A 23,351-nucleotide genomic window follows, 5' to 3' on the forward strand; every position below is an offset into this window, starting at 1 on the left:
CACAGGGAGGCCTGGGCACGAAGCCACAGTTTAGCTCTTGGCCTTAGGAAATGCAGGTGGCCTTCTGGGCCTCAGTATGTCCTTCGTGAAATAACACTACCTGCTTCACAGGGTGGAGAAGAGGGTCAAATAAAATTAGTGAGATGATAAGTGAGTCAGGACTACAGTAGGTTTAAATAATGTTGGTTTCTCTCTCATTCACGAGGGTCTGAGACATTCATAATAACGTTGTCCTGCTCAGAGTTAACTTCAAGGATGACAGGACAGGGTGAACACGGGAATGAGAGGGACTGTACAGTGTGTGTGTGTGGCATTAAAATTATTATGTAGCTAAAATAAATCTAAAAACCTATTTGAATTTATGGACTATTCATATTTTTTAAAGCTCACGTCAAATTTTCATTTTTAACTATCTGTAATATTTCAATCTTACAGGATCTAATGAATTGATTTTTGGACTAATTCTTTAAGACCTTGCAGGACTGTAGCTTTCCCCAGGGAACTGTGATAAATGCACCAAAATCTGCACTGTCACCAGGCCCAGATGCTGTGTGTGCACACGGACCTCTGAGAAGAACTGGTTTAACAGGGCACATCCTCTCTCAGCCAGCTTCTGTGAGTTTGTGCTCTATCTACATACCTGGAATGGTATTTAAGAACTAAGCTTTTAAAATAAATAACATACTTTTTTTCCAGGTCTTGTAGCTTTCATTCTTAAGTCTGGAATCAGGAGCATAAAAAGCAAAAAAGAAACCAAACTCCTCACCCTTCCACTAAGCTGGCCTCACCCATAAAGATTTAATTGCAGAGGGGAGGGGAAAACCCCAGTAACATGTAGCTTTGCTTTCTGAAACAAGAAGACAAAACATCTTGTCAGCACTAAAACTTTAGATTAATAGCAAGTGCGCGATTTAAAAGTCTGATAATTTTCCAAGGGATTATGTCTAAATCCACCCCTCTAATAAGAATCTTGTGGAGTAAGCAGTGGTACTTTATAGCTAATTTCTCCAGTATCCAAGTTGGATTGAAATTTTCTTTCTTTTTTTTTTTGTGAGGAAGATTGGCCCTGAGCTAACACCTCTGCCAATCTTCCTCTACCTTGTATGTGGGACACCACCACAGCATGGCTTGATGAGCAGTGCCTAGGTCCGCACCCAGGATCCAAACCCACAAACCCTGGGCTGCTGAAGTAGAGCATGTGATCTTAACCACTGGGCCACCAGGGTGGCCCAGATTGAAATTTTTTCAGAGAGGTGTTCACAACTTCACAGCAATTTCACTGTCTCCTTCTACATCTCAAATCTTAAAAACAAAAAACAGGACATAATTGAGAAAACAACCAGGGACACCACCATGGCTGATGGACTGCTATATTACTCCTTTTATGCTTGGGGATGGGGCACTACAAATAACTTGAAAATTACATATTAGAATGAGTCTAAATGTTTCATTTACCAAGCTTTTTGAGAGAAATTAGCTGGCCTTTTAATGAACTACTCGTTTCCCCATAATATAATTCTAGTTGATAACTAATAAATTCAGTTCACTTTAAGAAATGGAATACGAATGCTGGACGAGTCTTTCTTTGCCCTCCTTGTTAAGTAAACACAGAGCTGTGTCACAGCTACTTATGGGCAGAACAAGGCCCTGAGACAGCGGGATAACTGGTTTACCTGCTGGATCCCTCACGGGTTCCCAGTGCCCATCACGGTCCTTCTCCCTGATCCATCCACAGAGCCCATGGTCAAAATTACAGCTGTGCATCAGAACACCTGCAGGAAAACGGCCAGAAAGGTGAGCAGACCCCAGCAGACAACAACAGAAACGAATTCGTGCCCAGGGTCTCTGTGCACCCAGCGCTCTATCCCCATTCACTATCCCCCCAGAGCTTCTCTCACGAGCTCAAAGGGAAAGCTCACGGATCCTTTCTCAGCACGGCTGTGTGTGTGCTCAGCTGTAGAAACAGAACACACATGTTGCCAAATCATGACCTTGTTACATCCTCACTCATAAAAGAGGACTTCCTCCTCACAGTTTAAATGCTGCTTTAATGCATTTTTTAAAAAGAAGATGATGATTCATAATTATTTTTGCTCAACTGATTTAACTACAGAGGAAACCAAGTTGTAAAAAAACAAAATGATGTATTTTCCCAGATGTAAGCAAACAATCTACAATTTAAAAGTTATTTTCATGAAATGGAGGGAAACAATAAAATGTCATCATAATGGTACCAAGAACGTAAGCATCTACCTGGATCATCCTTTGCTTCATCATCGGCGCTGACTCCTCTTTCAATTTCAAATATTTCAAACAAGTCATTTGAAGGCTGGCGTGGAACTGCGGGAGAGAGAGGCTATGTTTTGTTCTGATGAGCTATTGACAAAGAGGCATTATTACCTTTAATGAGGGGCAGGGGAAAGACCTCGGCGTTTCACTCATCTGGAAGAATCCAAAATATTAATTACATTTCACAAGAAGACTCATGACATTTTTTTCTGTGGTGACTTTAACATTTACCTGGGTACAATTTTTAAAAAATGGTTTTCCGAAGTTTCTAAAATTCACCATCAAAGTACATTAAAAAGTCTTCATCTGAAAAACACCTTTTACAAGAGCTACCAATTTCTAGCAAAATATTCATCTCTATGAGATTCTAAAGTTCGCCTCTATGAAGGGTACATGATGAACTCTAAATTGAGGCTGTTCTAATGGGAAGAGCAAGTGCAGGAACGGCGGACGGTGTGACCGCAGCATCGACTCCTCTCCGGGACCTCTGCCCACGCTGCACTGTCTCTGGGTTTCCCCCGTGGCCTCCCCTGTTTCCGAGGGCTCCTGGCTCCTTTAGGATCAAATCCAAACCCGTGGTGCAGTACTCGCAACCCACCCCCAAACGCACAGCACCATCCGGACCTGCCGTCCTCCTCAGGCCCAGACAGTCCCCAGCCTGGGATGCTCACCTTCTCGCTAATTAACCTGACAAACACTCCTCGCTGAGGACCCAGCTAAAGCCCACAGTGGGGAAGACTCTCAGGCCCAGGTGAGTTAGCTTCGTCTCCCTACACTCAGAAGGCTCATGTTTACAACCTCTGCTACACTCTTTCATAGAGAAGTGCAGCTATCTACACACTCGTGTGTCTGTCCCTCTGCTGTCTCTGAGGTCCTGGAGGACATCGGTCACATTTTATTCATGTGGCATTTCCAGGGCTTGACCTGTGACAGGCACTCAGTAAGTGTTCACTGAACAAATGTGAAGATCCTGTCAGAAACCCATGTACTTTGTCAGGCCTTTTCCGCAAACGAAACAAGCGGGACAGAGCTTAAGAATCCACTCAAAAAATGGATTCATTTAAATCATTAGTTATTTATTTCATGTGTATTTGATTGCCACCCACATTCCCAGCACCAGGGGAGGCCGGGAGACAGGGTGAAGGGGTAAACAAGCCCGACAGGACCTGGCCTTCAGGAAGCCTGCATCCCAAGGGGAGAGCGGACATTAAACACGGATCAACATGACAATTCCAAGTTCTGACAAGGCCAGGAGGGACAAACACAGGTGACGTCGTGGAGAGTAGCTGAGAGGGGCACTGGGAATGGGGATGGTGGCAAGGGGAATTCTTGGCCCAAGACCAGGGTATACTCCCCTGTCTTTGCCAGAACTTAAATTAATGAGCTCTATTTTTATAAGGCAGGGAGTAAAAGCTGTCGAACACTAAGGAGCAGACATCAGTCAAAAGGGCTCTCTTTCAACAATGTTCCTACTATGTTTAACAAGAATTTTCTTAAGTAACAATCTCATAATATTCACACTGATTTTTTTAGCTTACTGCTTTTGACATTTTTTCCTTTTTGTTTCAAAAGCCCAAACAGTGAAGCCTGTTCCCCTTTCCCCCTACACTCACAGGTAGCCGCCGCCCCCCCCCCCCCAGGGACGAAGGACAGATGCTCAACACACAGGATCCAGGACGCCCTCCTTTACACCCCAGTGACTGACAGCTCTGCCGTCCAATCACAGCTTCCCTGCCCTCACATGGGGCTCTGAGAGGGAGTCTGCTCTTACTAGAAATATCATAAAGTTGTAGGCAAGCATGCTTCATTTCTCATGACATAGAGAAAGTTAAAAAAAAAAAATCTCTATAGAACAATCACATTTTGGTTCCCTTCTCTTGCTGTAATTACACAATTTATCTCTGGCCTGGAATAGCTCAAATCTTGCAGTACCGTATTTCAGGGGCATTATGGCAGTTTGTCAGCCCCCTTTTCCAGACGACAGATGGTCAAATGGTAAATAGAGCCTGAGTGTGGAGGGGGAGGATCTCCCCAAGGTTTCCTGGCACAGGGGGCCTGTTTTATGAAGGGAGCTCAAGAAGGGCCTGTCTGAGGAAGCACCATGTAGACCCAGAGGAGATGGGAAGAACGTGGAACTTTCTACGCAAAAAGCAAAGTGATGGGACGGGGGAGAGGGAGTGCTTCAGGCAGCAACTACAAAGAAAGTGCACAGAACACAGAGAATGGAGTTCACGGTGTCTGGAGGATGCTGGAGAAAGCGGTAGGGCATGAGGTTTAAGAGAAAGGAAGGGACGAGACCACAAGTTTGGAAAAAGCAACCCAAAGCATTAGTCATCCAACAACCTGCACACTTTCAGGATTTTGGGCCCTGGGTTTCCAGGAACTGTTTAATGTGGCAGTGGATGATCATGCACACCTTCACTGCAGCTCACTGGGACTCATTCCAGGGGACTTAGGGACCTGAAATCCTCAGCAGCTATTAGTTCTTACAGTTGCGTGTGTTCCACTCTGTAACACAGGCAAATCATCGAGCTAATTCTCCTTCCTCACACTCACCAGGACGCACTGCTGAGAACACTCCACTGATGTGTCAAGAGAAGGTACCCTACCTACTCCCCGGTATATTTTACAGTTTCCATGAACTAAGTAGTGCAAAAAAATCACCCAAGCAGTATGATCTCAACTATGTACGAGAAAAACAAATGAACAAACAGACTACAAAAAAGAGTGATAAGAAATACACCCCCACGCATATGCAATCAATTAACCTATGACAAAGGAGCCAAGAATATACTACGGGGAAAGGACAGTCTCTTCAATAAATGGTGTTGGGAAAACTGGACAGCCACACGCAAAAGAATGAAAGTAACTCAAAATAGATTAAAGACTTGAATGTAAGACCTGACACCATAAACTCCTAGAAGAAAACATAGGCAGTATGCTCCTTGACCTTGGTCTTGGCAATGATTTTTTTGGATCTGACACCAAAAGCATAAGGAACAAAAGCAAAAATAAACAAGTGGGACTGCATCAAACTAAAAAGCTCTGCACAGCAGAGGAAACCATCAACAAAATGAAACAGCCAGCTACTAAATGGGAGAAAATATTAGCAAATCATATATCTGATAAGGGTTTAATATCCAAAATATATAAAGAACTCATACAACTCAATAGCAAAAAAACAATCTGATTGAAAAAAGGGCAGATCTGAATCAACATTTTTTTCAAAGATGACATACAGATGGCCAATGGGTACATGAAAAAGTGCTGAACATCGCTAATCAACAGGGAAATTCAAATCAAAACCACAATGAGATATTACCTCCCACCTGTCAGAATGGCCATCATCAAAAAAAAAAAAAAAAAAAAAGAATAAGAAAAGAAAAGAAATAAGTGTTGTCAAGGATGTGGAGAAAAAGGGAGCCCTTGTGCACTGCTGGTGGGAAGGTAAATTGGTAGCAGCCACCATGGAAAACAGTATGCAGGTTCCTCAAAAAATTAAAAATAGAACTGCCATATGATCCAACAGTTCCACTTCTAGGTATTTATCTGAAAAAATGAAAATACTAATTTGAAAAGATGTATGCACCCCCACGTTCACTGCAGCATTATTTACAATAGTCAAAATATGGAAGCAACCTAAGTGTCCATCTATGGATGAATGGATAAGGAAGATGTGGTGTATACAGAATGGAATATTAGTCATAAAAAAGAAGGAAATTCTTCCATTTGCAACAACTTTGACAGCATCAAGCTAAGTGAAATAAGAGAAAAACAAATACCATATGATCTCACTTATATGTGGAATCTAAAAATACCAACCAACCAACCAAGCTCATAAATACAGAGAACAGATTGGTGGTTGTCAGAGGTGAGGGATGGGATGGGAGAAATGGGTGAATGGGGTCTAAGGGTACAGCTTCCAATGATAGAATAAGTCATAGGATATAATTCACAGCATGGTGACTATAGTTAATAAAACTGTGTTGCATATTTGAAAGTTGCTAAGAGAATAGATCTTAAAAGTTCTCATCCCAAGGAAAAGAGTTTTCTAACTCTGTATGGTGATGGGTGCTTACTGTGGTGCTCATTTTGCAGCATATACAAATATTGCATCGTTATGTGTACTCCTGAAACTAATAAATGTTTTATGCCAATTATAACAACAACAAAATAGCCCAATATGCTAATAGCACTAGTCTGAGTTTTGGAAATAAAAGTGATATTTTCCCATTTGTTGGTTTTTGTCTCTTGAAATTTTATATTTTCAAGATTGTTTATAACAAGAAGTAATTTCTTTTATGGAAAAAACTTACCTAATACATTGAAAAAAAAAAAGAGTTCAGTCAGAGCACATACAGACACTTACCCTACAGCAACTCTAATGTCTGTTATTTGTATTTTGATTGTTCAACGAGAACTTGAGAGTCTTGCCACCTATTATTAAATGTGAGGCTATGAAATTGAAATATATTTGTGAAATGTGAAATATGTTTCTGAAATTTGAACATTTTCTTTGATTCAAGAGAACTATTTTAGTCAATGGAGAAAATGCTAATTAAAATCAATGATGAGCCTAAAAACAGAAGTATAACAGGGATAGATGCTGATAAGTGATTTTTCTAATTATTCTTCCCTGCTTCATATTTTGGCTAATAGTCAATTTAAACACATAATATATATATATTATAAAAACAAATACATACCTGATACTCTCTGTAGCTGGACCATTAATTCTTGGAATTAGAATGGCATAATTTTAGAGATTAAAGAAAGGATAATAGAAATGCTAATGATATATTCCTCTACCATCTGTCCATCCATCCTCCCTCTGTTCCATCCACTTATTCCATCCATCAATCAGGAAACTGAGCATCCACTGCCTACGAGGCTCCAGGCCAGGAGCTTGCCGTGAAGCACTGAGCACATTCTTCCCTTCATGGGACCTGCATTCCAGAGGTGATGACAGACATCTAACAATTCCCAGGTAATGAATGCTTTAAAGGAGAGGTAGGGGATGCTACAAAGGGGTGAGGGGTGGGGGCTGACTAAGTTAGCCTGGGAGGACGGGTGGGTGAAGATCTGAGAGGTGACACTTAAATAAAGGAGTCGTCGCTGTGAGCTAGTGCCCGAGAGAGAGAGAGGGTGTGGGCCTAAACATCACTGGAGCTGTCGAGCTCATGGGGGTGTGGCTGTGCAGGGCCTTTGAAAGCCCTGTAAAGATCTGGGACTTTATTTTGGTGCAAACTGGAAGGCTTTGAAAGATTTTAACAGAGGAGTGCCAAGAACTGGTATATCATTCTGGCTGTAGCTTGGAGAATGAATAGGAGGGAGGTAGGAGTGGATGTCAGAGGGCAATTAGGACCCAAATTAACGTAAACTAAAGAATGTTCATATACTCTTTAGAAGATTTATTTCCTAAAAACTTTTCTTCCATTGGTCAATGTTCCACCTGCCAAAAAATATTTATTGCCCATCATTTCTTACCACCTTCTGCATGAACTAAAACAAAGGGAATCTACAGGAACTGAAGCAAACAGACAGTGGATAAAAACGTGGTTGGACTGGGCTTCAGCACCACGGCTCCTTCCTACTGGCTGGGGAGCCTGGGAGCCTGGAGCAGAATTGGCCACACACACACCAGGGAACTTCTTAAAAGCACTCTGGCCAAGCACTTCCTATTAATATATTTTCCCTAGGGAAATAATATTAATATGTAACCAGTGTTCATAAATGAGGTTTCCCAAGTAGTCAACTGTATATTTTTATCCAAAAAGCATTAAGAGTAAGCACAGTGGAGTAAACGTAAATATTAACATACACGCCTCCCAGTGGCAGCCTTCTTCCAAAGAGTAACTATGGCAAAATGTAAGCATTATTTATTAAAGGTGGTTTGCAAATTCTGTTTCTGTTCTAGGGTGGCTCCCAGGGCAGTTCTGGCATTTGTTGTTGGACTAAGAGATTAAAGATAACACTGTCTTAAATTCCTTCTAAGCTTAGGAGTTTAGTTCATCGGAAGAGAATGTAACTTTCCTAATATTCTGAAGGCTCTTTCTGGTGGCAAAACCTAGGGATTTTTAGACACTACAGAGTGGGGATGAAGGACAAGGGATTTATGAGGCTGTCTCTGGCCTCTCTCCTCTCCTTTCTTCTCCTCTCCCCACTGCCCCTTTCTCTTCCTCTCCAGAGGAACAACATACACCTTATAGCTTTAGATGACCAGAGAGAAGCAAACAAAAGGATTGGAAGAGCATTTCTGACATTTCCTTAACCACATTAGAGAACATTCTTCACTATCCACTGATTACTAGCAACAAGAAAAGGGTGCGGGGCTCCACAGAAATGAGCCCTCGTTTGCCAAAGCTTTCATCCCACAAGAAGGATCTAAAAAGTTCAAAGACACCTTTGGGTTGACAGTAAAGAGCAGAACTGGAAAAAACTGAATCTCTGGTGAAAGGGGACACACACAGCTACTCAATAACGAGCCCCATTTCTGTGACTCACCTATTTCTCCTTTAATAAAGTTTCAGAACAACTCGGAGCACTGCCTGGAGCCTCCTTCAGAGAACAGGATGTCTAAAACACAGCTCCTTCCCAAGCACGGCTGTGAGAATGACAGCAACACTTGTCCAGAGGAAGAGGGCCTGAGAGCTTTTGTTCTCTGTCCTCCTCTCAGGAAAGACCCCATCAGGCCTGAGTCTAAGCACCGGCACGCAGGTGGGGAGTGGACTCCCTGCCAGGCTGCTTGGACTGAGGGCATCCCCAAGACCTGGGCTGGCACAGAAGGCTACCTGCTGTGGGGGGCAGGTGTCAATGCCCTCACGCCAAAGGAATCACTTTAAAGGAAGGAAGGAAGCTCGTATTTCTGATATTTATCAGACCATCGTGTAAGTTTCCCATTCAGATTCATCTCTGAAAAGGCTGTTGTCACTATTTGCACAGGAAAAAGCTGACGTGATGCTGTCTCTATTCTAACATCGCAACTCTTCAACTAGGCACTCTCAACACCTAAAGGAAACAGGCCCTTGTAATCACAGGGTAATAAGTTAAGGACCTGTGAAGTAGCAGCTTTCGATGTGCATCTCTCTGCTCACCTACCTAATAGCTCGCACTTGCAAACCAATTTGTTTCAGAAGGATCTGGTTAGTCAAAAGTAACATTAAAGTTGTATGAACCATAATAAAAAACACCAGAAAAATACAAACTCAGAACTAGAGCACTAAATAGGGCTGTATTCTTTAGTTAAGTAGGAAATGTTATCATTACCATATAAATGGGTTCAGCATCAACAGAAGTAGTAATGGCTATTATGTATTGAGTTCTCATTCTATGTATTGTGTATGTATATACATTGAGTTCTTGTTGCATTCCAAGCACTCTGCAGAGAGTTTGACACTCACTCTCCTCTCATTTTCACAGCGGCCCAGTGAGGTGGATGCTGTGATACCCCCACTTACACATGAGGAAACAGAGGCGCAGGAAGATTTTGTGACATGCCCCTCATCACAAGTGGCTGGTGAGCACAATACTCTTCATTACTATAGACATAGACAAATGTGCATAAAACTTAAAAAAAAAAATCTGATTTCTGACCTTGGTCACGTTCACCAAGAACTCAATTTATACTTTCTGGAGAGAGCTATTTTTTCTTCACCAGCCACCACAGGATCCAATTAAAATATAACTCAAAAATCGTGGAAACTTTCAGAATTCACAGCACCAGATCCTGACCTATAAGCAGTGACAACTCACCCCTTCAAAACACTGGCAGAAATTTCATCTTCAGGGAGATGTCAGGCATCTTCCCAGGGTCTCCCTAGGATTTGCTGTTTACTAGAAAGTGAACTAGTTTGAAGACATTTTCACCCCTCAGCAGAAACAATCTTTTTACTTATCAGCAAACAGAATCAGAAAAGAGATCATATTTCCATGACTAAGAACAATGTGATCACATCAGCCACACACTCTGTAAAACCCACAGAAGGGTAAAGAGAGAAAGAAACTGGACAGCATTCAGCAAAGCAGCAATCAGTCAAATGGAAACAATTTTCTTCTTATTGTGTGGTACTTGGAATTTCAATACATTCTCATGATCTAGAATAACACAGCAACAATGAGTCCAGTTCCCTGATATGGCCACTCATAAGAACACCTGATACATCTTACATTATATCCCATAATCTCTATTCTGCAACATTTTTCTTCATATGTCCCAGTTGCTACATTTTAGACACAATTGCTACATTTTAAACATTCCACATCTAGCTAGTGCTGTCCCCATTCAAGACATGGTTCCTCTGGGTTGGAGCTGCCATGATGGTGTAGAGAGCCCTGTGATTCCATGTGGCTGGCAGGTCAGCGGTATTACCTGTGAGCTTGTTAGAAATGCAGAATCTCAGGTCCTACCCTAGACTCTCTGAATCAAAGTTTTCATTTTAACAAGATCCCCACATTTCTTGTATACACATTAAAGCCCGAGAAGTACCCCCCTAGAAAGCCTGACTTGGTAAATGTGCTGTAGGGATTAGGAACCTACATTTTCAATAAGCATCCTAGGTTACTGTGTTTCAAACGAGCTTCTGACAACACTCTGAAAAAAATCTGCTTCCTGGTCCAAGTGACATTATATTTCTTGCAGTAATCTGAGCTTCCCAGCTAAAATTGGACATATCTGACATACTCGATTGTAAACAAAATTTTGAGAGGTTAAAAATAGAAGCTAATAAAACCTTTAATGAATTTTTAAAAACCAGTATATTCTAAATAAAATTAACATGACTAACAATCAGAATTCCCTGGGTCACTTTTTCAAAACACCCAATTTACTCTCCTGCTGGGAGAGTGGGATCTGTTACACCAGCCCCTCTCCTAAGGAGTTACTGCTGTAACGGCCGCAACCAGTGACAGCGGGAATGGAAAGATTAAAAATCACCGTGTGAGGATAACAAAATGACAATAAAAATCACCCAAAATATCATAAACTGGATAGATCCATCATTACTATTTGGTCTTTTTTCTTCTAGACTTTTATAAACATCTATATGTATATAAATATCTATATGTCCACATGTATTTTATACCTAATTGGAGTCAAATGGTATACACAGTTCTGCATATTCTTTTCACTTAATTTTATAACATGGCTATTTTCCCAAGTCATTAAATATTTTCCAAAATACAGCACTGCATAATATTTCATTGTTTTGTTGGCTGGAATGCATTTGCCCTAACTTCCTTCACTTTGGCTTCTGCATCAAGTGGCTTCTTGTTTCCTTGGCTCTGGGACAGCTCTACCTGCCCTGACCCCAGATCTTCATCTTTGGTGCTCGGTCTCCAACGTTTCGGCAGCCCCCTGCAGCATAGCTCTGGTGTCCGGAGAGGCCTCCCAGCAAGTACATCTGCTCTTCTTGCTCTGAGTCTGCCCAGAACCTCCCTGCCCTCCCCAGCTCCCCTCTGCCAGCCTCCTCCAGAATCCAGGATCAGCCCATTGGTCTCAGAAACCTTGCCAATGAGAGGTAACGGGCGAGGGCTCTTCAGCCCAGCCCAGCCTGATCTGAAGCTGGTTACAAGGAATGCTAGTCCCCAAAGTTAAGTAATCCCACGGTCAAATCCACTTGAGAAATGATGCACATTATATGCCTCTCAGAGCGATTCACAATGACCATTAGCACATTGAGAAGTCTTACAGTTAACAAACCTACTTAGGTTGACTAATGCCTAGAATCTCTCACATTTATTCGACCTCAGCACTTTTTCAGGCATTAACTTGCATAATATCCTAGAGAACTAATGTTCTATGAAACACTTTGAGAAGCTCTGCCCCATCCCCTTAGTGAAAGAACAAGAATTTCATGCTACGTCAGAAAACTTTAGTGTTGCTCAAATCATGCCTATCAGGGCTAGCCCTGCAAATACATCTGATTATAATTCTGTTCACACCATCTAAAATCCTCGGGTCCCTCAAGTTGAAATTAATTTAAAAATATGTTCATAATATTTCATATCACACATTAATCACACAGCATTTAAACACTCCCCATCATAGTTATTCCTATAAAATACAGTAATCTTTTGTATTCCATAGTAATTAACAATTTATAAACGCTTTTACTTGTATAATGTCTGATGCTTGAAAGCACTCTATGAGAATGGAAGGCCAGAGACATTCCTTCCATTTCGCAGATGAGAACATTGAGGTGGAAGGCACGGTAACTTGTCCAAAGTCACGTGACTCATGAACAAGAGGGTGAGAATGAAAACTAGATCTTCCTACTTGCTGGGTTCTACTCTGAGCCCCTCCATTTCGTGCGCCCCGACCTTGTGTGCAGATTCCCTCTCAATGACTTTTCACTATTTCTCAACATCAAGCTTAAAATTTAGAGGCACATTAGATTTAGAGTTTTCAGAGAATGTGTGTTTCAGTGCTATATTAAGCTGTATCAGGATGAGAGGAAGACAGTAGCCTGAAGTAACTTTGCTCATTTGGGAAGGACCATCAGAATCATCAAGTTAAACTTAGCTCGTTCAAGCGCAGGAAGGGTTACTTAGATTAAAGAAACTGAATCTAATATACAATTCCATTTCATTCCATTCAACAAATATTTTTGAGTGCCTACCATGTCCCAGGCCCTGTACGACCATCTGAGGGAAAAACATCAGAGGGTTAGATAGCTGCCTGTAACCCTGCACTCTAACGCACCTGGCACATAGGGAAGTGATCAGATTACAAAAACATGTTTAAGAAAATCCTCATTGCAATCAATACGGGGTCAGATTCGACTGTTATGTATCTTTGGACCCCATCGTTTGAGACAGATTTGGAAAACAAAGAGAGTTCAAAGGGTAGGCCAAGAAGGTTGCTAAGCAGGTTGAAAACCAGTATTTCTAAGAAGATTTATGAAACAGAAGTTACTGAGCCCAAAAAGGAAGGAGTTGAGTAATTTCCTGAGAGTATTCCCTGAATACTAAATGGAGTACGGGGTCTGGAGACAAGAACCAGCTGTCTCCATCAGCCTGAGTACCTGACAACGCTGAAGAGGTGTAAGCCGTAATTGATGAATTTACATGAAGGTTAAATATAAGAAAGGGGACCCCAACAGTGGGGTGGGTTACTGGAAGAGACTTCAGTCACCTTCAGAGATTTTGGATATAATTGGGATAATTATTTTAAAACCTCACAAGGATGTCACACATGGGTAATTAATTGATGTGGGCATAGATGGACATTTTTAGGCCCCAAATTAAATGCCAAAAGGCTATTATAACTATTCCACCTGGACCACCTATTTCGAGTTTAAATAACTGTTTTGCTGTTTTGAACGCCTTTCCTTTGTAGGGGTAACACAAGGACAAAATCTCCAGCTTCAGTGGTATTTTGTTTAGTCATGCGCCACACAACGATGTTTCGGTCAAGGACCGACCACTTACGATGATGGTCCCATAAGATTAGAACCATGTAGCCTAGGTGTGCAGTGGGCTGTACCATCTAGGTTTGTATAAGTCATTCTGTGACGTTCGCACAACGATGACATTGCCTAATGACACATGTCTCAGAACGTGTCCCCCTCACTAAGTGACGCATGACTGTAGACCCAGAGAAAACACTGTTTTAAGGGGTTCTTTCTTAAATCTTTCTGACATGAAAAATTTGTGTACCTTCAAACAAGCCAAGGTTCAAATAATAAAACATAAAGCAAATTATTTGAACTAGTTTCAGAAGCTAGGAAATATATACTTTGAGACATTATCTCTGAATTGAAATCATTTCCCTTCTCATTAACATCAAATTTTCAGATTTAATAATACACTGAATAGAGTACCAATCTCCAGAGAGGAAGGGAGGGAGGGAGACAGAGAGAAAGAAAAGATGGTGGAAGGACGCACACCAAAAAGCTCCCCATAGTATTAAAATAAGTAACAATCAGGGCTGGCCCGGTGGTGTAGTGGTTAAGTTCATGCGCTCCGCTTCAGCAGCCTGGGGTTCACAGGTCCAGATCCCGAGTGTGGACCTACACACTGCTCATCAAGCCATGCTGTGGCAGCATCCCACATAAAAACAATAGAGGAAGACTGGCACAGATGTTAGCTCAGTGACAATCTTCCTCAAGCAAAAAGAGGAAGATTGGCAACAGATGTTAGCTCAGAGCTACTCTTCCTCACCAAAAAAAAAAAAAAATTTAATCAGAAAAGAATATATTTTAATTCTTAAATATAGATTAAATGTGTTATTATATTAAATTAGCTTTTGTATGGAAAAGTTGATTACATGATAATTTATTTTATTTTAAAATATTATGAGGGATCCATCTACTCATTCATTCCTTTGTTCCACAAATAGTGTTCCAGTGCCCATTATGTGCAAGGCATTATTTCAGGTTTTTGAGATATACCAGTGAACAAAACAAAGATCCTGGCCCTCAAAAATCTTATATTCTGGTAAGGAGAGACAAAAATAGACATTATAAACAAGTAAACAATAAAGTATATTGGAAGGTGATAAACACTATTTAAAAAAGAAAAGCAGTAGGGAGCAGCAAGGTCAGGTGTTCGGGTGGCAGCTGGAGTCCCAGAACAGAACAGGGTCAGGGCAGCCTCCCCGGGATTTGCATGGAGGTGACAAAGTGAGCCAAGCTGATAGCATGGGAGAGGAAGAGGGAACAGCTGGAGCAAAAGTCCTGTGGGAGGAGTCTGAGGGTGAGGGAGGGTGCCGGGCCGTGAGGGCAGAGGGCCAGGAGCTGAGGCCATCAGGACTCTGTGGGATGCTGGGAGGGCATAAGGTCTTCCTGCACCAAGTGGCTGCTGGTGCAGAGCTGTGACAATGACACCTCATTTCAGTTCTGAAAGGTCCCCTGGCTGCTGGCTTGAGAAGAGCCACAGGAGACAGGGGGGTTGGGGAGGAGACCGGCTGGAGGGCCAGCAGTACAGGTCCACGGGGCCTCCCCGTAATTCTGCAGTCCACGAGCTGCTGCTGTTACTCACTAGGTGGCAAAACCACCTTCACTTAATCTGGCCCAAATGTCTTTAGTGGCCAAATTCATGTAAATATTCGTATTTCACTGTGGAAAGACTTGACGTGCTTCAGTTTGTAACATACAGCACACGCACCACAGTCCTTCTCTAGTCGGAAGATGCTGGATTCCACAACTCATCTGGATATGGGATTTGGGACCTGTGCTTGGGGGAAGCATGGCCCGGGCCCGGGTGGTGGCACTGGAGATGGTGAGCAGTGGCCACACTTAAGACCTAATTTGAAGTAGGGCTCACAGGATTTCCACACAGACTGGATGTGGGGTACGCAGAGGAACAAGAGGACGCCAAGATCTTCGGCTTCAGCAATCTGTAGGACGGAGATGCCGTATCCTGGGGGGCGAAAGGCTGTGGGGAGAATGGGCTTGGGGTGACGGTCAGGAAGAATTAGACACGTTGAGTCTGAGACATCTATTTTCATCCAGCTGGAGAGGTCAAACAGGCAGAGGATACAGGAGTCTAGAGTTTGGGGAGAAGTCTAGGCTACAGGGGTATTTGTGCTATAATTTGTCTTCCTTGATTTCCTTTCAGAATCTTTACAGTTTTTTCTCAAGGGGACAACACACACACACACACACACATAAAGAATAGCCTTGCTTAACAACCTCTTCCGTTAAAGAAATATGTATATTTCAATGTAAAGAAAAATGCAATTGAAGTATGGGGCCACTTGGAGACTGCCAGGCAGTCTGAAAATTCATGAAATGAGGAGACCTGAGTTCTGTTCTCAGACCAGAGGAAGATAAGGATGGCGTAGAAAGTTACTATCCCAGAAGTGAAGAAAATATTCAGTGAAGAAATGGTGTTGAACTAAAATAGTGCTGAGGTTTTCTGTTTCACAATGAATAATAACAAGTTACTTGTCCTGAATTAAAAACTGAGAACCTTTCCCTAATTCAGAATATACGCTGCAATCACAAGATAGCAAATTAAGCAGTGTCCACAATCCCCTCACAGGTGCTGAGAGTAACCGGCAGCCACGGCTGAAGACGAAAGGGAGTGGAATTTAATTTTTGGCAGGATGTCCCGAGCAGCAATGCTATCTGTGGCATGCAGCAGCCCGGGCACAGGATCAAGGGAATTCCTCCCCCGGGCACGTCTGCAAGTCACCCTCTGCTGGAACGAGTGCTCTCAGACACCATTGGAAGTCCACGCTTCCCCAATTCTGTCCTGCTAAATTCTACTGGTGAACTTCAGCGTTATTTTTAATTCATTTGTGTGTCGGTATGGAAAGGAATAATAGGAAGAGAGACTTTTCAAAAAGAGAAAACATTAAGACTCAGAAAGATGTTGACGTCTATGTTAGAGTGTCTTTTTACATTAAACAGCCAAGTTTTTATGACCATACTTTAAGGCAGTGAAATAATATAAATATTATATTTACTTAAGCACCCATGAATAAAAATCTCATTGTATGATCACAAAGAGATGAAGAAAACAAAGCAGAAGAGTAAGAAAGAGAGGGATGACAGAGAGGGAGGGGAAAAAGGGAGGAAGGGAGGAGAAAAATTACAAAAATTTGCTTTTCAAAAAGTAAGCGAGATGCACATATAAAATGTATTATTAGATGGACCACCTAATTCCTCTAAAAATTATATCTATTGCTCAGAATACACAGAATTACAACTACATCAGAATTAGACAATCTCAAGCTATCTAAACGGACAATGACCTAGAGGAAAACATTTAATTGAGAGTCACATACAAGAAAAAAAAGAAGCTTTTTCTCTTTTAAAAAATCACAAAGGTCAGTATTCTTTTCATGTGGTAAAAATGGCAACAGTGTTCAAAAGAAAAGGAGCAGAGTTTAGTCCATCACGGGGAAAAGGAAAGGAAGAGAAGAAACTAAAACATCATAGGAGAAGAGGAGACAGGCGACAGGACACAAAGGCGGCTGGGAACAGGCCACGTGGACCGCAACCGGCGGCTCAGCACCAGGACAGGCAGAGGCGTAAAGTGCACATTTTGGTGGGTACTAACATTAGGGAACAACCTCTTCCTCCTTCCAAACCTGCTTCTTTCCCTACAGCCTCCATCCCCAGAGGCAGTCCCACCCTCTCCCAGCCAGCCAGTAGAATTCTGGGCGTCTTCCAGACCTAACCAGCTAACAGCACACACGAGGGCCAGCTGTCCAGCTTTTCCTGCCCGCCCTGGACTCGACCCTCCAGTTTCCTGCACAGGCTGTGCTGCCTCCCAGCCCTGCGCCCATGTCCCGTCCCGTTGACTAGAACGCCTCCCTCACTGCTCCCTGCCCACAGACTGACAAGGTGCCACTTCTCTCCGCTCCCATAATGTCCTACACAACCTTCACTGACCTGCTTCCACAGTCCCCTTCTGGGTGACTGTCCTCTCCACCAGACCGAAACCTTCTCTGTTTTATCTTGGAAATAAGCCCAATGCCTCATCAGGGCCCGGCACTCTAAAGACACTCAGAAATGTTTCCTGACCCACTGAACATTTAGACTGAACGTTAAATGGCACGAGATACATTTGCTTCCCCATCTCCGAGAGTTCTCAAGTAAACCCGAGTACGTCAGAATTCCCACACTGGATAGGAACTGTGGTGTACTCTGTGGCTCCTTCCGTTTCTACACACTCCCTTATTTGTCCGATCGACGGACTTTTATTTAGCTCCTTATAATATCTAACAGTAGGGATGTATCACTTAGGCTTTGTACAGCTAGTTCTTTTTACGAGTTTGATTCTTAGTTCAGGGCTTGGCCTGTGGTGGAAATGTCATCATAAAGAGCTCCTTTAAAAGGGGCTCACACAAAAAACCGTGAGCAGCCAAAGCAATCCCGAGAAAGAAACAAGGCAGGAGGCAGCACGCTTCCTGATTTCAAGCTACACTATAAGGCCACAGCCATCAGAACAGTATGATACTGGCATAAAAGTAGACACACAGACCGATGGGACAGAACCGAGAACCCAGAAATAAGCTCACACCCATATGGTCAACTAACATCTGACAAGGGAGCCAACACTACTCAATGCAGAAAAGTCAGTCTCTTCAATAAATGGTGCTGGGACAACCGGATACTCACATGCATGTCTTAAAGCACAAACGACAAAAATCAAAAATAATCAAGTGGGACTACGCCAAACTAAAAAGCTTCTGCAGAGCAAAATAGACGATGAACAAAATGAAAAGACAACCTACAGATGGGAAAAAACCTTGCAAACCATGTATCTGATAAGAAGTGAATATCTAAAATATACAAGGAATTCACACAACTCAATAGCAAAAAATACATAAATAAATAATCCAATTAAATAATGGGCAGAGGAACTGAATAGACATTTGTCCAGAGAAGTTGCTCAACATCACTAATCATCAGGGAAATGCAAATCAATACCACAATGATATCACCTCACACCTGTTAGAATGGCTATTATCAAAAAGACAAGAAATAAGTGTTGGTGAGGATGTGGAGAAAAAGGAACCTTGTGCACTGTTGGTGGGAATGTAAATTGGTGCAGCCACCATGGAAAACAGAAAGGAGGTTCCTCAAAAAATTAAAAATACAAATAACATATGATCCAGCAATCCTACTTCTGGGAATACATCCAAAGGAAATGAAAAAACTGTTGAAGAGATATCTGCATCCCCATGTTCACGGCAGCATTATTTACAATAACCAAGACATGGAAACAACGTAAGTATCCACTGATGGATAAATGGACAAAGAAGTTGTGGTATAAACATACAATGGAATATAATTCAGCCACAAAAAATGAGGACATCCTACCATTTGAGACAACATGGATGGACCTTGAGGGCATTATGCTAAGTGAAATAAGTCAGACAGGAAAGACAAATACTGTATAATCTCACTTATATGTGAAATCTAAAAAACAACAAACAAACTCATAAAAAAGAGCCCAGGTTTGTGGTTACCAGAGGCAGGGGGAGGGGGAGGAGGAATTGGAGGAAGGTGATAAAAAGGTCCAAACCTCCAGCTACAAGTTAAATAAGTACCAGGGATGTAATGGACAGCATTATGACTATAGTTAACTCTACTTTATGATTTACAGGAAAGTTGTTAAGAAAGGAAATCCTAAGAGTTCTCATCATAAGGAAAAATACATATAGTTTTTCTTTTATTTTGTATCTAGATGAGATGATGGATGTTAACTAAACTTACTGTGGTGATCATTTCACAATATATATAAGGCCAACCATTATGCTGTACACCTTAAACTTATACAATGCTGTATGTCAATTATATCTCAATAAAACTGGGGAGAAAACCCTCAAAAACAATATGCCAGCATTTATATGACTTACTGAACACGTCTCCTCTGGGTTTCTGAGGATCTGTCTGTATCCTGTTGTCGACTGTACTCTCTCTTGGAGATGTAGCGGCAGCTGGCGCCATGGTTGTCAGTCCGGTGGTTGGTCTTTCTGGGGTTGCTGGTGGTGGAGGGGTTCCGAGTTCAGTGGGTGGGGGTGTGGGTGGGGGTGGGGTAGACTGTGGCGTGGGCTCTGGGGTAGGTCTTGTTGTTGGCTCAGCAGTGGGCCTCCTGGTAATGACAGGAGGAATATATGGCGTCTTCAGAGGCCACCGAGTACCTCCAACATCAGGAATCCAGTTACCGCGTCCTCCGTCTCCCTTTGAGATGGTGCCATTTCCCTTTGGCACGTGAATGGGCCCCGATGGTTCGATCATGACTTTTGGAATATCTAAGGGACAAAAGACTTAAATTAGTATGTAACCACCTCCCCTAAAAAAGTAAAAGACCAAATTGTAAAAAACAAACACGTCAAAATCTCTCATGCCAGCTAGGCCACTGAAGCGGACTGTGCCAAACTTAACCCCTAGGCCACAGGGCTGGCCCCGGGAATGACCTTCTAATAGCAGAACAAGGGGGCCTGAAACAGAGGAATGGAAAGTGTAGGATATATTCAGATTAGCCCACCATCACAATCTAATGCTAACGACAAACATTTATGTCCAATTTTAGCAAACCCAAATTCCCAGGGAGGGCTCTATCATTTCTTGCCAGCTAAAGGGAAGCGGTTGAGAGATTTTAATCAAGGAATTGAATGCCTTTAAGATTAGGGTGTATTACTGAGTCTTTAGTTTTTAAAAATACCTGAGGAAGGGAAGTTACTGTCTGTGGAAAGCATAGACTAATATGCCCAGCTATGAAAACCGTACTTCCTTGATCATTAATCTTACTCCTTATCTTCCCTAGTAACGGCCTGGCTGTGACCCTGCGTGTCCTGCTGGAACTCAGAGCAGAGAGACAGCATCACTCACACACACAGCTCCGTCCGTCGCCATGGTACCCGTCTTTACATTTGCACCTGTAGGCCCCGGGGATGTTGTAGCACCCAGCGAAGCTGCTGCACTGGTACCGCCCCAGGGCGCACTCGTCGATGTCTGCAGCGGGAAGCGGGGACAGAGGCTTACTGGGGAGATAAATATGATGACATAAAAATATGTACAGCCTCAAAAAGTTTGTTTTGGGCAATGTGAAGGTCTGTGTAAAGCTGGCAGATAAAAAGACGACGTAAAGTACACGTGCGTCCAGAACAACCAGCGGTTGACCTGGACTTCTGTTTGTTGAATTTAACACCAGGACCCACACTGCCCCCGACAGCCCGTCGTCACCAGCTAAGAGACCTTTCTGCGCCACAGGAAGAAAGACACATAGCAGTGGTTGGGGTTCGTTACCGTGACATTGGTATTTGCCTCCAATGTACATGAGGTCGAAGCCTTTATGACACTTGCAGACGTAGCTCCCAAAAGTGTTGACACACTGCCTAAATCTAGGGCAGGACGCTCTTCCAGTGGCACATTCATCAACATCTAGAACACAAGTCAACTGCATCTTAGGAAGAACAGCAGCATGTTGAGATGGAGTGGATTTTAAAATAAATAACAGTCTGCAAATGGTTGCCTGGCACACAGTGGCCCATCCTAAGTGTTCTCCAGCTGGCTGCTCCCACAGGAACATGAATTCCCATCTCTAAATTCCAGCTCATCCTCCTGATCTGTCCTCCGCCTGCACCGCATCTCAGCACACCCTGCACCTGCATCCACCCAGACGTGAGTCATCCTTGACAACCCTGTTTCCCATAACCCCCAACTCACCAAGCCCCGTTATTCTACTTCTGGAAAACTCTGAGCTCATCGACTCTGCTCTTCACCCACTGCCACTACACTGGTCCAAGCTATCACCCCAGGTCAGACTGTTATAGGAACCTCCAAATCCATCTGTCCTGCCAATCCTACCCCTCCAAAGCACTCTCACTCAACTGTCAAAATGATTCTATGAAAACATCACCATGCTTAAAACTCTTCAACCGTCTCCACCGCTTTCTGAATTAAATCCTCATTCCTCACCTTGTCCTGCAACCAACGACCCTTGCCTTCCTCACCGGTTGTCTCTCAAGCCACCGCCCCTCGCCCCACACTCTGTGCTTCAGCCACGTGACCTCCTTTCTTTCGGATCCTCACAGGCGCCGGCCTCCCCTTCCTGCAGCCCTGAAGCCTTCCACCTGCTGGCTGAGCCTCACAGGCCAACAGCCAGGCCTCACACTAGGCCTTTCCTCAAACACCATTTTCTAAAATAGACCCTTTCTGCTCTCTCTTAGGGCCTCCTATAACTACTTCGTATTGTTTGCATTTTATTGGGTATTTGTTTCTTTTCTGTTTCCTGCATTAGAAAATCAGCCTATGAGAATAAAAATCTTGTCTGCTCTGCCCGCTACTGTATATCCAGCACTTAGCACAGTGCCTGGGAGACAGCAAATCTCTCTCGAATCGCCAAATGCTCCATTCATTCAGCCAAGGAAAGTGGAGAATTGAGGTATTTGTCCAGTGCCCACTATGCGCCAGGTGCTGGGCGAACCTCTTTGCAGACATGATCTCATTCAGCCCTCCCAAGGGTTCTGTGTGGCTTTCCTCCCATTTTAAAGACCAGGAGACTCAAGCTCAAAGAAAGGCAGTCTCTCGCCTGATGTTACTCTCAGGAATGGGCAATCAGGCTGCAACCAAAGCCCAGACTCTCGCCACAATCTTCCTAATTGACAGGGAGGACAGTCCAGCTCTTCAGCACAACCCACACCAGCTCGCCTGTCCACTGTTCAGCTTCATCACTCCTGCCTCTTCCGTTCTAGAAACACTGGGCTCCTGGATACTTCAGGGCCTCGCACGTGTGGTTCCGCTGCCTGGGGCTTCCTCCGATCCCTCATGTTTAGGGAGACAGATTTCCCTGGTCCGTTCACGGAGAGCAGTCCTCCTCTGGGACATCCGCTCTCCTCTAAAGGGAAGCTGTCACCTGATGTGAGGACCTGCCCCCCTCCCACACCTCCCTCCTGTGGCTGAGAGAGACGCCGTTTCACAACTCACCCACACAGGTCCTCCCGTCGGGGGCCAGCTGCAGGCCAGGAGAGGGACACTGGCACCGGATCTGTCCTTTGACAACATCACAGCCATACTGACAGTTGGCCATGGAGCACGTCAGGGCACCTGGGAAGAGCGTGACTGTGTGACTTACACAGTTGGGAACAGTCTATAACTGAAATAAGGATGTTTTCATTTGTCCTGAAATCAGCGACACTGAATGAAAATGAGGACGAACAGGCCTCAAGGATCCAACAATCTAGAGAAAGTAAAAAATGTGGGGAGGGACGGGAAGACCCTCCTCCCCCAGGGATGAGTAAGAAGTGACCCAGCTCCGTCACCATCTGCAGAAGACCTTTAAAGAATCTGAAGAATTAAAATACAAATGTAAAACTTTATCTTACATGGATTATCTGGAAATTCTTCCAGCGGCCAAGGAAAGTGGAGAATTGAGGTATTTGTCCAGATTACTCATGCTCAATGCTGGTTCTCAACTAAAACGTCGAGTAACTGTCTCAACCACGCTTTAAGCTTCTCTCGGGAGAGATCTCCCCTGAGCTGCACGATGTTCGAGGCTCTAGCATCACCGCCACAGGCTATGAAACGTGGACTCACCTCACTCCAAAAAGGACCGCGGACCGCGCTACATATGCAGCACTAAGTGAGATGAACTAGCCTTTT

The 23,351-nt window shown here is 43.3% G+C and overlaps 1 protein-coding gene and 1 long non-coding RNA gene across 17 annotated transcripts in view; one reads left to right on the top strand and one right to left on the bottom strand.

The window, feature by feature from the left end:
• Positions 1-23,351, bottom strand: part of NPNT (nephronectin) — an 87,386-nt gene that overhangs the window by 21,244 nt on the left and 42,791 nt on the right. For all 16 annotated transcript variants that reach the window (XM_070261625.1, XM_070261628.1, XM_070261626.1 and 13 more), the window contains 6 exons: positions 22,677-22,796; positions 20,997-21,131; positions 20,580-20,702; positions 19,604-19,999; positions 2,254-2,340; positions 1,674-1,772 (listed from right to left, as the gene is read on the bottom strand). In XM_070261625.1, the coding sequence (XP_070117726.1) occupies positions 1,674-1,772; positions 2,254-2,340; positions 19,604-19,999; positions 20,580-20,702; positions 20,997-21,131; positions 22,677-22,796 (960 nt within the window). The remainder of the gene's footprint in view (positions 1-1,673; positions 1,773-2,253; positions 2,341-19,603; positions 20,000-20,579; positions 20,703-20,996; positions 21,132-22,676; positions 22,797-23,351) is intronic.
• LOC138923307 (uncharacterized) lies at positions 472-9,858 on the top strand. Its single transcript, XR_011436785.1, has 3 exons — positions 472-615; positions 7,154-7,276; positions 8,814-9,858. It is a non-coding gene; the product is annotated as an uncharacterized lncRNA (long non-coding RNA).

This window comes from Equus caballus, chromosome 2 (genome assembly GCF_041296265.1).
Source record: "Equus caballus isolate H_3958 breed thoroughbred chromosome 2, TB-T2T, whole genome shotgun sequence".
Lineage (NCBI taxonomy): Eukaryota > Metazoa > Chordata > Mammalia > Perissodactyla > Equidae > Equus > Equus caballus.